The sequence below is a fragment of the Malurus melanocephalus genome, unplaced genomic scaffold (genome assembly GCF_030028575.1).
Source record: "Malurus melanocephalus ecotype Western Australia unplaced genomic scaffold, MMel_1.1 scaffold_325, whole genome shotgun sequence".
Taxonomy (NCBI): domain Eukaryota; kingdom Metazoa; phylum Chordata; class Aves; order Passeriformes; family Maluridae; genus Malurus; species Malurus melanocephalus.
Window position 1 is genome coordinate 402,934 of NW_026623557.1, and position 13,884 is coordinate 416,817.

A 13,884-nucleotide genomic window follows, 5' to 3' on the forward strand; every position below is an offset into this window, starting at 1 on the left:
ATGTTCTGTGGCACAAGGGGCTGCTCCCCAGGAGCCTGTGGGGTGTTGGGTCAKCTTTGATCACCCATTTGTCCTCTCAGGGTATGAGCATCCCTGCCCAACCTCACGCTTCCACCCGGGCTGGTTCCGAGCGGCGATCGGAGCAGCGCAGGCTCCTCTCCTCCTTCACTGGTAGCTGTGACAGTGACCTGCTCAAGTTCAACCAGCTCAAGGTACGTCACCCCTGCTGCAGATTTTGGACCCAGAGTTATCCTTTCCCTTTCTGTGCTGRGGCTAATTCAAGTTTGGGGTTTTGGGGTGTTTTCTTCACGCAGTTCCGGAAGAAAAAACTAAAATTCTGCAAGAGCCACATTCACGACTGGGGCCTTTTTGCCATGGAGCCCATTGCAGCTGATGAGATGGTGATTGAATACGTGGGTCAGAACATCAGACAGGTAAGCTGTGGGTAAAATCTGAGCAAAAACCAYCCTGGAAAAAGTCCTTGAGTAGAACAGCAAGGGTTGGTGTCCGTGGGCTGGGCAGAGGTTGGGATGTGAGACTTTTTATGGCATGGTCTATGCAAACAGTAGCTGCTCTGTCCAGTCCCTACAGTAATGCTTCATAATGGGATAATGATACCTTTTTTTTAATTGTTGTTATAAACCTTCATCTTTTCATAAATGCTGCTACCTTTTCTCATAGAGATCTGGAGGTACAAGGGTGGGATTTCCAACAGCCCATAGAAACTGAGCACTCAGGAGAATCCATCCTGAGCTTTGTGTTTCCAGTTAGGTCTGTGTTCTCTTGGGGTGGTGGGGATCATGTAAATCCACACTGCCTGGCACAAGCAGAGCTCAGGTGAGCCCTGTGCAGGTGGCTGCTCACAGGGCACTTGTCTAGCCTGGCCTGAGCCTGCCTGGTTCCTGCAGGTCATCGCTGACATGCGTGAGAAGCGATACGAGGACGAGGGCATCGGCAGCAGTTACATGTTCAGAGTCGACCACGACACCATCATYGATGCCACCAAGTGTGGGAACTTTGCCAGGTTTATCAATCACAGCTGCAATGTGAGTATTGTGGTTTTGGGTGTCATTGCTCCCTGACACGCTGAGGAACACGGGGAGTCCCTGCCAGCTTTGATTGGGGTGCTCAGAAGTGGCAGGGGGTCACAGGGTTGGGATTAAATATTAATGAGCTTCACCAGGGTCTAATGTAGTGTAAAGAGGCTGGAGAGACCTGAGAAATGGAACATGCAGGGAGTCTGAGTGCACTCAAAGAATCCTCCTGACTGTCTTGGGGGAYCCTGATGGACATTGAGCAGGCAAATCTGACAAATATTTCCTTAAAACATAGCAAATTGCAGCTGTTGGAGCAGTCTCCTAGTGTCCACGTGGGAAAACATTCCCTGCAGGTTCCCCCTGCTCTGTGCTGCAGTCTGCACTCAGGTTTGCCTCCCTGGCCTAATTGTTAAGCACTGAGCTGCTCTTAACCTGTAACAAATTTGGGGGAGCATCATCCAGGCTCTTCTGCTCCACAAATGACTACACTGTGGGTATTTTGGAGCAGCACAAGGAGGGCTGCTCTGTTCTCTGGGTTCACACCTCCCTCCCTGGGCTTGCCCTGGGTCCAGGCTGGGGCTGTGTGGGTAAAGGACAGCCTGGTTTTATTTTATCTTGGAATAATTTGTGGGAACCTACATCATCACCTGTTCTGTCACCCTTGCAGCCAAATTGTTATGCTAAAGTGATCACGGTGGAGTCTCAGAAGAAGATYGTTATCTACTCCAAGCAGCACATCAATGTGAATGAGGAAATCACCTACGACTACAAGTTTCCCATTGAGGATGTAAAAATCCCGTGTCTCTGTGGCTCTGAGAACTGCAGGGGAACCCTGAACTGAACTCAAGGTTTCTCGTCACACTTGCACCTTCGGCCATGTCAAAACTGTGGTAACCAGGTGTGGTTGCACTTTGCCAAAAAAAGAGGAAAAAAAAAAACCAGAAAAAAGGAAGAAAAAAATTTTAAAAGCAAAAAAATACTTACAAAAAAAAAAGAGAGGAAAAAGAGAAGAAAACCAAGCAAGTTTCTCACTTCTGCCAGGATCACGAGTGAATGCAAAAAGCGCACACGCTTACGAGGACTGTTCATGTTTCAGGTGCTCTTTCCTTTTCAGATCCAACACGCACACAAAAAGGTGGCTACCTTTTGTGGCATGRTCTACCCAAACACTAGCTTCTCTGTCCAGTCCCTACAGTAATGCTCCATAATGGGATAATGGTACCTTTTTTTTTATTTTAATTGTTGTAAACCTTCACCTTTTCATAAATGCTGCTACCTTTTTCTCATCAGTTTTGTTGGTTGAAAAAGACATTCAACGTTTAAATGTGAAGCAGAGACTGAAAATGCCATATAGGGTTTGTTGGGAGCTTGATTGGCTGAAATTGCACAGATTTCTCAGAGTAAGCTGTAAATAAATGTAAGGTTGATGTTACAGAGCAAGCCAGAGGCTTGAGGGTGTGTGAATGAGTGCGTGTGTGTGTTTGGGTGTGTGTGTGTAGAGATGTGTCCACAATGAGACTAGAGCTGAACTGTCCTGCCTTTTCCATAGGGATGAGCCTGAACAAATCCCCTCAGCCAGACCCCYGGGGCAGAGTCAGCTCAGCCAGAGCTCAGCTCCCCTCCTTGGGCTCCTCTCATTTTTTATGCCATGCTGGTCCATGGGGGATCAAAGCCTCTGCGCCTGCACGTGAGAAATCCTTGGGTACTGCAGTCAGCTGTAGCAAAGTGTGGCCTTTGGGGATGCCCATTCCTTGGACATGGGTCTGTCTTGCTTGCAGAAGAGGCAGAAATTGGGTGGACAGCTCAGTAGAAACCCTGCCCTGCTGTAAGCAAAGACTGTGGCCCAYGTTGGTAGTGGGATTTTCTTCCCGTGGATGGCACAGGCTGGTGCGTGTCTCAGATTTGTTTTTTCTCACTCCCATCTGCATTTCTCTGCCCTTCCAGTGTTTTATGGGGAGTATTTGCTCTGTCCTTGGATGTGGGAGATGCTTCCTGTGATAGGAGCAAGCAGTGCCCTGCTGCTCTCCTCCCTCTGTTACTCAGTAACTCAGCCTGGGGTGGTCCCACCCCTCCAGAAAATCATGGTGAAAGTGTCCCTGAGAGCCATCCTGTCCCCCCCCATCTATAGCATGGAAATCAGTGCTTCTCTAAATTTGGAAAGCATGTTTTGAAATTATTTCTCAATATATTTTGTCCTTATAGATGTGCTGAGGTGAAGGTTGCAGTTCTTCAAGAGGTTCCATTTRAAACTGGAACAAAACACCAAAAAATAGTTCTTTGGATGAGATCTGGAAGTGTTACACGACTGTTCAGGTATAGACAGGTTCAGCTTTTCAACTTGCATTGCGTTTCTCCTGCTTTAAAAGTAGAGATTAGTTGTACCTAAACCCTTTTTAATTGGCTTRTAAGGGGAATTGCAATGTCATGATGAAATGGGAAGATGATCTGCATAACTGAGAACCTTCTCCCCACAGACCAAAACTTGTAGCCTTTCACAACCTCCACCAGCAGAGGTGACAGCCTTGCAAAAAAAGGTTCCTGGAAGTTTTTTCAGCTGTTCCATGGAATTGTCATTGCCTGCTGAGTGGGGGTTGGAATGTAGGTTAAATCTCTGCCCCTGAATTCCTTCTGCAGACAAAAGGCCTGAGAGAGCAGGAGCACACAGAGTGCTACAAACTGCCTTAATCCCACCTGTGCTCCTGGCTGAGGGTGAGCAAATTGTCCCTGAGGTTGGACAGTCCATGGTCCATCTCTGCTTTTGTTTCAGTTCAGTTTTGTTGTTTCCCCCCTTCTTCATAAATCTCTCCCAACAACTGGGTGTTGCTGACCCAGAACCTAAAATTATGAGAAGCACAACAAGTTTTTGTCACTGAATGTTRGTTGGAACTGCAGGGATGGCATTTGGGAGATAAACCAGCTGCTCAGTTTAGTTGTTATTTTTTTGGAATGAGATTCAATGTGTCAGTTCTCCAGGTGGCATCTCTACAGCTTGGCCTTTGACTTTTAAAGCTTTGGAAATGCATGGAAGTTTCCTATGGCTCAGAACTGAAGCTCCTGTCCTTGGCCTTCTCTGCTCCATCAAACCAGTGCATTAAATGGTGGATTTGTGGGGTGGGGACACCCCAAATGCCCAGCCCTGAGAATCTGCTGGCAGTTCTGTGTTTCCCAGCATATCAGTGTGCTCTGGGTGGGATCAGCCCCTGCAGTTTGCCTTAATCCTTGGTGAGGAAGGCAGGGAGGAAAGTCACTGTCACCTTCAGRTCCTTCACTGTGCTTTTTCAGTAGCACCAAAAGGATTTGGGTGCCAAAGATCACRAGCATTTAAATCATTTTGGTACTTCTGAAACTGCCTGTAATCCATCCCCTTTAGRATCCCAGACAAATAATGTGAGTTTTCAGAAGAGCCGAGCTCCCAGCAGTTCCCCAGGAAGAAAGAGAGCTGTTGAGCCCACAGCACTTCCCAAAAATCATGTTAATCTTATTTCAAAGCCAAATCGGAGGCTTCTCTTTTTCCCCCAATCTTGGCTTGCAGAGTCCTACCTGGGAGATATTTTGTCTTGGACTGGGAAGCTGCCTGACCCCCAAACAAATCATTTTATGGTGAGGACTCCAAGTCTGGGGAATGTTTTCCATGGGTGCTCTGTCCCTGCCAGGATCTCCTTGGGTCCCTGCAGGCACAGATGTGCTTTGGAGATGCCTCAAATCCCTCCGGGTTTTTTGCCTTTTTCTTGGTAAGGGATGGGATGAGAGGAGAGCAGGAGCTTCACACTCAGCACAGGCTCCCCAGCMCCCATGGAAACAGGGACAGGGAAAAAGAGAAACCTCACCAGCCCGTGCTGCTTACAGACACTGAAAAACCCATCCCCAAATTTRTTGTCACTTCAGCTGGAGCCTAAGACAAAAAAAAAGAGAGAGATTGCCTGTGCTCCCTGCAAAATCCCATCTGGCTGGGAGGAGTGACCCAAGAGAACAGAGCAAAATGATGGAAACAGAACTTTAACCTGGAGTTTGCAGCTGGTGTGAGTTGAGGGTGCAGGATCCAGGGGGTTCACAACTCTCTGCAGTGCCAGGCTGCTCCCAAAGGGCTCTGTGACTCTGGGGRGCCCAGGAGGGGATGGGGCTCATCTTGCAGTTACTTATATTGTGTAAAACAGCTTCTTTCTACGAGGAAAAAGAAAACCCATCATTTTTAAACTCCAGCAAATTATACAGTAGTTTCAGTTCTGGTTTTTGTGACCTTTTTCAGGGATCATTTCAGTGCATTTCTGTACAAAATAAAAATTTAAGGAAAAAAAAAGGATTTTGAAGTATAAAAAATGCATCTTCTGTACATAGGCGAACTCAAGAATCTTCTCTTCAAACACTGTTTCTTGTAGAAACATGTTGAAATTTTTTTGCTGATTTCTTTGTACTTCAAGAGCATGTAAATAGTTTATTAAAAGTGACTATTGTAATTTGGAGTTCTTTTTAAACAGATTCCAGCTCTAAATCATGTCACGATGGGGAGGAAGAAGGACTGAGTATAGCAAAGGAGCTGGTGGCATTTACAGCTTGTGTCAAGCTTTGTATAATGTAAATTCTGTATAAATACGGGGTTTTTTTTGTCAAATAAATAGATTAAATTAGAAGCATTAAGAAACTGAAGACAAAAAATTGCCAAGTCAAGGCTTCTTCTTTTCCCCCCTCCCTCAGTCTGAAACCTAATGTGCAAAATCTATTTATTTCAAGCGAGGAAATGTGTACAGTCTAATAGACACCCTAAAGTGTATTTAAGCGAATTTGCAACTGGATTTTTTTCAGTTTAATATTTGTTTTGTTTTTATGAGTTTCCTCCTTAATTGCCACTGTAGGATTTGTCCAAGTGAAGAGAAACACATCAAGAAGAACACTCTAAAACAATGGGGCAGTTTTGAAGCAAAGTGGAAGAACACCCAGCTCCCAATTCTTGCAGTTTTCTGGTTGTTTTAATTCCCAGTGTGGAAATCAAGGGCCTCCTTTTAAAGCAGGCAGGTCAAATGGTTTGCAATAAATTTAAAAATAAAATTTTTTTTCTAAGTTCCTTTAAAAAAAAAACAACTCTGCTTTGAAGATTTAGGATTTCTGCTTTTTCTTTCGTTAAGCAAATTTATAAATTTAGGGATGTTTTGTGCATATAGAATCTGTCACCAGTATGTATCTTGTTTTGAAGAAAGTGTTTTTGTTGTGGATGTGTCATGCTGTATATATTTGTTCATATTTTTGTGAATTGAATACTATGTACCATTGTATTATAGTAACTTTTATAAAGCAAACCATAAATATACTGACTTTTCTTACAGAAAAATTACGTTGTGCTTAATATATTGCCAGGGTAGCTTTTTGCTCTTAGATCTGTGCTGGGAACTGTGAGAGCTCAAGGAAGCAGACCCAGAGCAAGAACAGTGTGAAGAACTGATTTTCAGCAAAATTTACTGAAAATATTAATTCTGGTGAGCAGGAARTGAAATTTGAGCAGCATAATATTGCACAAAAGAAATACGAGTGTGATTTGARTCTATACACTTTGTCTCAGTATTAAAAACCTTTACAACCCTGAAGAGCTGAAGCAGAGCCCCCTGACAGTGACCCAGGAGTCCCAAACATGTCCAGCCTGGCAGGTGAGGGGTCCCTGCTCCTCCAGCTCTGCCCTGGATTGCTCTGAGTTCATATTCATTTTATTTATTTTTAACTCTATGGAAGCAAAAGCCYTTAACCACCAGGTGAGGTGTCCATGGTGCCATGAGGCTGTTGGGGCCAGAGGCTYTTGAGATTTTTTCTATTTAAATCAGTTTATTCAAAKTGCCAGGAGCTGGACTTGGATKGTCCCTGTGGGTCCCTTCCAGCTCAGGATAKTCTGTGATTCTGTGAAATGTGGATTAGTTCTGCTCCCTTGGATCCAGAGAAGGGGGAGCTGGGGGAGCTGCTGAGGTTTGCCCCACATACCCCATCACCATGGGCTGCTGCTGGGGGCTCTGGGGGGTCACAGTGGCTTCTCTGAGCTTTACAAAATGAGATGCCTGGAACAGGGACCTGAATGGCTGATGGAGGAGGAAGAGACAGGACCGAGCCTGGGCTGCAGGAGACTCAGCTGAGCTCCTGATTCCAGAGGTGAGCACAGAACTCCTGATTCCACAGTGAGCACAGAGCTCTGGATTCCAGAGGTGAGCACAGAGCTCCTGATTCCACAGTGAGCACAGAGCTCCAGGTCTCAGCCTGGGGGGGCTGCCATGGGGCTGGGGAAGGACTCGTGTCCTGAGGCTCTGAGCAGCTTCCCTGCTGGAAAACGGGGAACAGGGGGGTTTGGGGGTGACTGTGCAATATTGGGGACACCATGGACACTGGAAAGCCCGGGGTGTCCTTCAGCAGCTGTGGGGTGAGGGTTGTGGGTTGTGGGAGTGCTGCACCTCAGCCCCAGGGAACACAGGGACTCTGCACGCACTCAGGCCGTGTCAGAAAAGGGATTTATTGTGCTGGGGAGGAATTCCCCGTGCAAAGGACAGTGACACCAGCAGAGCAACACCCAGAGGGGACTTTGCACATGCAGCCAGGAAGGATCTGAGCCAAGGAACCGCTGCCAATGCCAGCAATTACTGCTTGAAACATGGGAGAAACCCCAACCCATCATTAATGCAGGAATTTACAGGTACTGTAAATAGCACTGCCTTGGAAAGGCTGAAGTTCGTAAATATGATTAATTCTTATTCCAGAGTGTTGGAGCTACCCTAAAACCATGTTTATTCTCAGCAAATTCAAATTCAAGATTGGGTCTAAAAGCAATTAAACCAAAATCTTACAAAAGGAGATGCACAGAGAGGCAAATGCCTCTGTGCTTTCCCAGTTTTCCGTGTAGCTAAAATTAAAACTTTGGATAGACTAAATCTGAGCACTCCCAGTTGTTTCTTCTGTCTTCCTCTGTAGCTGTGTGGCTTTGGCACATGCCTTAAATCTGCCCTTYGTTAAGAATTCCGTGGTTTGGATCAGATTAAGCTGCTTTTTGAGAGTGTGTTTGCAATTTCCCACACCCCCTCTYYCAGGAAGTCACCGAAGGGCAATGCYRGAGCTGGGCTGGSAGAGGTGTTGGGTCCTTTSACGTGTCCAACTTGGCAGTGGCTTCCGTGGGTTTGTGGCTCTTAAGTCTGGGCTATTTACCAAAACATGGGGTGTTTCCCAGTTCGTTTGGGAATCAGCTCCTTAGGGGCGGGGGTGGCACCTCCTGCCATCCCCTACATGCGCCTGGTCTCCCCGTTGGGCTCCAGGATAGTCAGGTTTCCTCTGGCATCCTGATCCATTTCTATGGCTTCAAACAGAGACTTGAAGTTCCCAGCGCCGAAGCCCTGCAGAGACAGGAATGTTACAGGATGGGGTTTGGTGGCCCTGAGGGGACCAGGATCAACGAGAGATCCTCAAACCAACCTGGTGGTTGTGCCTCTGGATCACCTCCAGGAAAACCGTGGGTCTGTCTTGAACTGGCTTGGTGAAGATCTGGAGCAAATAKCCTTTTTCATCAAAATCCACCAGGATTTTCAGTTCCTAGAGAAACGAAACAGAGCAACAGCTCAAAGACCCACAGAGGAGCAAGTGGGGCTCCCTGTGTTGCTCACATCCTGCAGAGCACTCTGGGGAGCTGCTCCAGCCCTGGGCAGAGCYTTTCCCTGTCTGACTCACCGCCAGCTTGTCGATGTTCTCCTTCACTTTGATTTTGGCAGTTTTGAGCCTCTCCCGCAGCACCTGGTAGTAGCTGGAGGGCACATCCATGAACTGCATTCCCCTCTGCTTCAGATTGGTGATCTGCAAGGCAGGGGAGACCCAGTGTGGCTCAGGTGGGGAGGGGTTTGTGCCAGGAGTGTTCCCTGGCATGGCCAGTGTTGGGCCAGAGGACTTTCCTCAAGCATGGGAGCCTGGCTCATCACCTCACTGTGGCACCAGGAGTGGGCAGGCCCAACATGCCCTCCCCTAGCATGGCAGAGCTGTGCAAGGAGGCTTCACCCTGCTCTGACCTGCTGATAYCTCTGGAGGCCCTTTGGTCCGGAGAGAAGCCCAAACCTGGGGGCTCAGCAGCAACTGGGCTCAACCCAGACCTGTCTCTGCCCTGGCTGGATGTGGGTGATGGGCTGGGGGGGCTCCCAGGGTCACCCCTCAAGGACAGAGGTGCCACCAAGGGCCCTGCAGMCCCCTGGAGGGACAGGCAGTTCCCAGGTGCAGGCACTGACTCCCTGGGCAGTTAATCCTGGTTGTAAAACAACCACGGCACAAAGCCCTGTTTGCTCTGTGTCCTTGTACTCTGACAGGGGTCATGGTCCACCACTCTCCTGGGATGGACACTGTGCCCAGAGCTGGGGCAGGATGGCCTGGGGCAGGGGGTTCCTGGGCAGGGGGTTCCAGGGCAGGGGGTTCCTGGGGCAGGGGGTTCCTGGGCAGGGGGTTCCTGGGCAGGGGGTTCCAGGGCAGGGTGTTCCAGGACAGGGTGTTCCAGGGCAGGGGCTGCCAGGGCTGCACTCACTGCTGAGATGATGTCAGGGGTGTTCAATGCGATGTGCTGGACTCCGGCCCCTCCATAGTAGTCGATATATTCCTGCAGGGAAAAATGTCACCATGGCAGTGACAGTGTGCGAAGAGATGGGTGTAGGCTTAAAAACGTGAGGGCAAAATCTGCTCAGGGGCACCATGGAATGACAAAAAGACCCTGTTGATGAGATTGGGATAAACTGGCTATGACCAGAGGCTTCCCCTGGGTTTGGCTGACCCAGGCAGAGCCAGGACTGGTTTCTAGGAGCTGCTTCAGCACAGCAGGTCTGCTCTGGCTCCAAATCACTGACCCTCGGTCACTTTTCCTTCACTGAGGCCTCCCTGGAAGTGGGGGCAGCCAGGTGTCTCCACCAGCAGTGTTCACTCACCTGAATCTGGGATTTCTTCTTGCCAGGTGCTGGCTCGTTGATGGGCATCTTAATGGTCTCCTCATAGTTGGTGACCACGATGGAGCGCAGGGCACTGAACTCGGTGTGCAGCTGCTTGTCATCCACTGACCAGAAACGGTGGAAGAGCAGGTTCTTCTGGTACCTGTCCAGGCCATAACGGGCACAATCAACCCCTTGCTCCATCCCACAGTAAGGAAGCCCTGCTCTGGCCTCATTAGCTCCAACCACCCCCAGTGGAAGTGGTGGGACCAGCAGAGCTGTGCTGCTGCTCCATCCCACCTCCCAGCAGCTCTCCCACGCTCACCAGTCAGCCACTGGGACCATCTGGAGGTCAGGCTGGTTCCCCACGACRTGGTCAACAAAGCTGAGCTTGGTGCTTGGTCTGTGGGATGAAGTCAAGGGAGGTCTGAGCCAGGCTCAGGGGCACCCCACAGCTCAGGGGGCTCAGGGCAAGGCAGTGGGGAGCTGTCAGCTCTCAGTGGGATATCCCACCCAGACACAATGGCAAAGAGCCAGGCAGGACCCTCTGGAAAGTACTCACAGCTTGGGCAGCAGGGGGTCCTTGAAGAGGGGCGGGTGGTACCCGGGGAGGAAGAGACCCTTGTAGTTGAGCTTTTCTATCAAAGTGTGGGTGGTGTCACCATACTGCAAAGGAGGAAGGCGGTGGTGTCATGGCTTTGTTTATTTGGGACCTCCCAGGTGCAGCCTGGAGCCCACCCTGCCCTGCCACTCACCGTCTGGATCACTGCAAACTTCACCTTCCCAAATTTGTCCTGCTCCACCCACGGCTCCTTCACCACCACGGCTCCACGCTCCTTGGCTTTCTGGGCAGAAGGAGAGAGACCCCGTCCTGCCACAGCTCCTCTGGGCTGCGGGGGATGTTCCCAAAGCCTCCCCTCACTGTTTTGGGGCTGTGTGGGAGGGGGTGGAGGTGCTGCCCACCTGCACGATGAAGTCACAGTCTTCCACTTCGAAGGCGACGTCCTTCACRCCGTCACCGTGCTTCACCAGGTGCTCCCCCATCTCTGCCCAGAGGAGGAACAGCACAGGCATGAGCTGAGCTGCTCTGCCCTGGCCATTCCCACYCCATCCCCCTCAATGACACCTTACCCTCATTCCCAGGGTTGAGAGCAGATGAGAAAACAAACACGATCTGGCAAGGAAGAGGATGAGAGGTGAGGATGGAGCCACGGGTGATGTTTTCATGGTGGGTTTGGCAGCACCCACACATCTGACCCCACCTCATCTTCCCCTGCCAGGGCCCCCTTACCTTGTCCTGCTTGATGACATGTGACACCACCTCCCTGCTGCCGGTCTCCAGCCCCCGGTACGCCAGCTCCTCGAAGCCCATCTTGTTGCAGTAGTAGGATGCAGCCTGTGGGCAGGGAAGGGTTTCTCTGGTTGAAGCTGGGGTGCTGGTGGCCCACAGCCCAGGGATAACGGCCACCATGGCAAGTGTGAGCCACACCTGTCCTGTGTGTGTGTCTGTGTGTGTGTGKGGGCACAGGCAGCAGCTTCTCTGCCTCCTCCAGCGGCCCAGGGGGGACAAGCAGAGGCAAAAAAGGGCCCAGATTGAGGAAAAAGCCCAAATTCAGTGGGAAGTGCTGCCCCTGGAACTTCTGCAAGGGCTGCCCCTGGAACTTCTGCCATGCAGCAGGAAACATTTCTGCCTGTCTCCTGTCCTGCAGGGTTGGGTGAAGAGCAGCTCGGCTGTGAGGCAGAGGGGTTTTTAACCGGCCCAGGACAGGGATGGAGATGGACATGGTGGCCAYGGCTGAGCCCGGCCACGTGTGCTGCTGCACATGTCCCAGGTCCCTGCGCACGCCCCCRGCAGCCGCCCCTCACCTTGCGCAAGGGCCACCAAGGCCATCGGCACCGGGCCAGGGCCGGGCTTGGGGACATCCCCGGCCTAAGGGGCTGCTGGGACGAGCCACCACCCCCCCGGCAGCCAATGCCCGCAGCACCCGGCCTGTGCTGGTGTGGGAGGTGTCCCCTGGCACGGCTGTCCCCTGGCACCGCTGTCCCCTGGCACTGTTGTCCCCTGGCACACGTGCCCGGTGGCCGCAGCCTCTCACCTGCTTGGCATTGCCGACCCAGAAGGTGATGGAGTGGAAATGGATGAAGCGGCCTTGTTGGGGCTAAAAGGAAGAGAAGACAGGGCTGAGCTGCTGCTGCTGCACAGCTCCAGAGCAGGGGGAAGCAGCAGCCGTGACCCTGGAAATGCATCTCCTGCAAGTGCGTCTGAATTAACTGCTGGAACATCTCCTGAGTGGAGACTTTCCAAAATGCTTTRCAGTCAGGTCCACAGGATCCTGCACTGCAGGTTGGAAGGTGCAAAGCCCTGGCTTGCAGTCCCAGTTCTCCCAGTGTCCTCCACAAGTGCCTGTCCCAGWGGGCTGCCCATCCACAAACCTCGCTGTGTTAAAGATTAATTCTCCTGCAAAAGCTCTTACACAACTGCTAGCGCCAGGAYAGATCCCCCTTTGCTCCGTTCCCCACCACTGCCCAGCCTGGCAAAGGACAGCCGGCACTGGAGACACTTTAAAAGTGAAAAAAGTGACCAAAAATTCAGCATTTGGAAATGAATGTTGCATGGAATGAGGATTCTGCTTAAGGATTGGTTTGACTGGGAAATACCCATCATCTCCTGTTTGTCACTCTCCTCCCAAACCAGAAGAAAACCAAAGAAATCTGATTATTAATACTAATTTAAAACAACGAGCTTGTGTGACCCAGCCAGAGTARTTTTACTTCTGGGGGAATCAAGATAATCAAGGTATGGATACAATCTGCACCGACCCGGCCGATGTTTCACGCCAGGCAGAGGGGCAGGACAGGGACACGRCTCAGCTCTTACCTTTTCTCCCTTGTCTGTGTAAGACGTCTGAAAGAGAATGAGAAAAGAGAGACATTAGCGGGACGGGCAGGTACGGCAGCCCCCAGCGAGCCGAATCCAGAGGTCGGGCAGTGAGGAACAGTTCTGCTGTGCCACTTCCAGCACAGCCACTGGAAAATCCGAACCAAGCAGAGCTTAAATCTCCCAAGACGTCCCGYGCCATGGAGCCCCGAATATTTAAATTAATTCCCATCTGCTGTCTCTCACCATTTTTGTGACCCGGCGATGTGACAGCAGCTCAGAGAGCACGAGAACGGGAGGGCTTTTAATATAACGGCGGGACGGGGAGGCTCCTCCTCGGCCCCACCTTCTCCCACCACCAACCCAGGGATGTGTTTGGTTTGGAATGGGAGCTGCCCAGCCTGGGGGTGGTGGTGGCGGTCACTGGGGCCGTGTCACGGGGTGCTTTGCAGCCCTGGCTGTGGCACTGCGGGATGAAACGTGGAGGGTGCTGAGGGTGAGTGTGCAGGGGCTGAGGGCAGCACGTGAGGTTCTGGGGTGGGCCGGGATCCTGCTGACCCCACAGCCAAACCCTGCCCCGTGTGTGCCGGGGTCACAGCGGCACTGGGTGATGCAACCAGGGCAGCACATCCCCCGGCCCGCCCGCTGCCCYYGGGGACATTCACCCCGCGGTGGGGACGCGTCATCCCGGGCAGCTCKGAGCCAGGAGAGCCGGCAGAGTCCAGCTGGCTCTGTGCTGGTGTCTGGGCAGGGAGAACACCGTGCCACCTTCAGCGCTGCACGGACCCCAAGTGTGAGAGCAGCAGGGAGAGGGGCGGGAGATGGCCCTGCCAGGGGAGGCACCAGGGCACAAATTCCACCTGACTGGGAGTGCTGGGAAGTCGGAGCCACCAGCAGGACCAGGGAGGATGAGCACAGGGGCCTGAGTGGGTGTCAGCGGCACGGAGGGCAGGGSTGGGGATCTAGAGGTGGGGATGTCACATACCCTGGGGGACATGAATTCCATGCACCAGCTGTGCTGGGGCACAGACTGGACAGGGGCGAGCAGGGGTCGCAC

At 51.3% G+C, this 13,884-nt stretch overlaps 2 protein-coding genes across 2 annotated transcripts in view; one reads left to right on the plus strand and one right to left on the minus strand.

Moving 5' to 3' along the window:
- Window positions 1–2,745, plus strand: part of SETD1B (SET domain containing 1B, histone lysine methyltransferase) — a gene marked incomplete at its 5' end in the record, with an annotated part of 43,236 nt that extends 40,491 nt beyond the window's left edge. The window contains 4 exons of the mRNA XM_057377795.1: window positions 81–212; window positions 315–434; window positions 909–1,046; window positions 1,705–2,745. Of these exons, the coding sequence (XP_057233778.1) occupies window positions 81–212; window positions 315–434; window positions 909–1,046; window positions 1,705–1,878 (564 nt within the window). The remainder of the gene's footprint in view (window positions 1–80; window positions 213–314; window positions 435–908; window positions 1,047–1,704) is intronic.
- Window positions 2,746–8,118: 5,373 nt separating this feature from the next.
- HPD (4-hydroxyphenylpyruvate dioxygenase) lies at window positions 8,119–13,130 on the minus strand. The gene is made up of 14 exons (XM_057377746.1): window positions 13,074–13,130; window positions 12,828–12,854; window positions 12,046–12,108; window positions 11,241–11,345; window positions 11,081–11,123; window positions 10,913–10,995; window positions 10,705–10,794; window positions 10,512–10,615; window positions 10,275–10,352; window positions 9,950–10,112; window positions 9,556–9,627; window positions 8,721–8,843; window positions 8,469–8,585; window positions 8,119–8,389 (listed from the first exon to the last, which is right to left on the minus strand). The coding sequence occupies exons 1-14, from the start codon at window positions 13,074–13,076 to the stop codon at window positions 8,279–8,281; spliced, it is 1,182 nt and encodes a 393-aa protein (XP_057233729.1). The 5' UTR covers window positions 13,077–13,130; the 3' UTR covers window positions 8,119–8,278.
- Window positions 13,131–13,884: the final 754 nt, after the last annotated feature.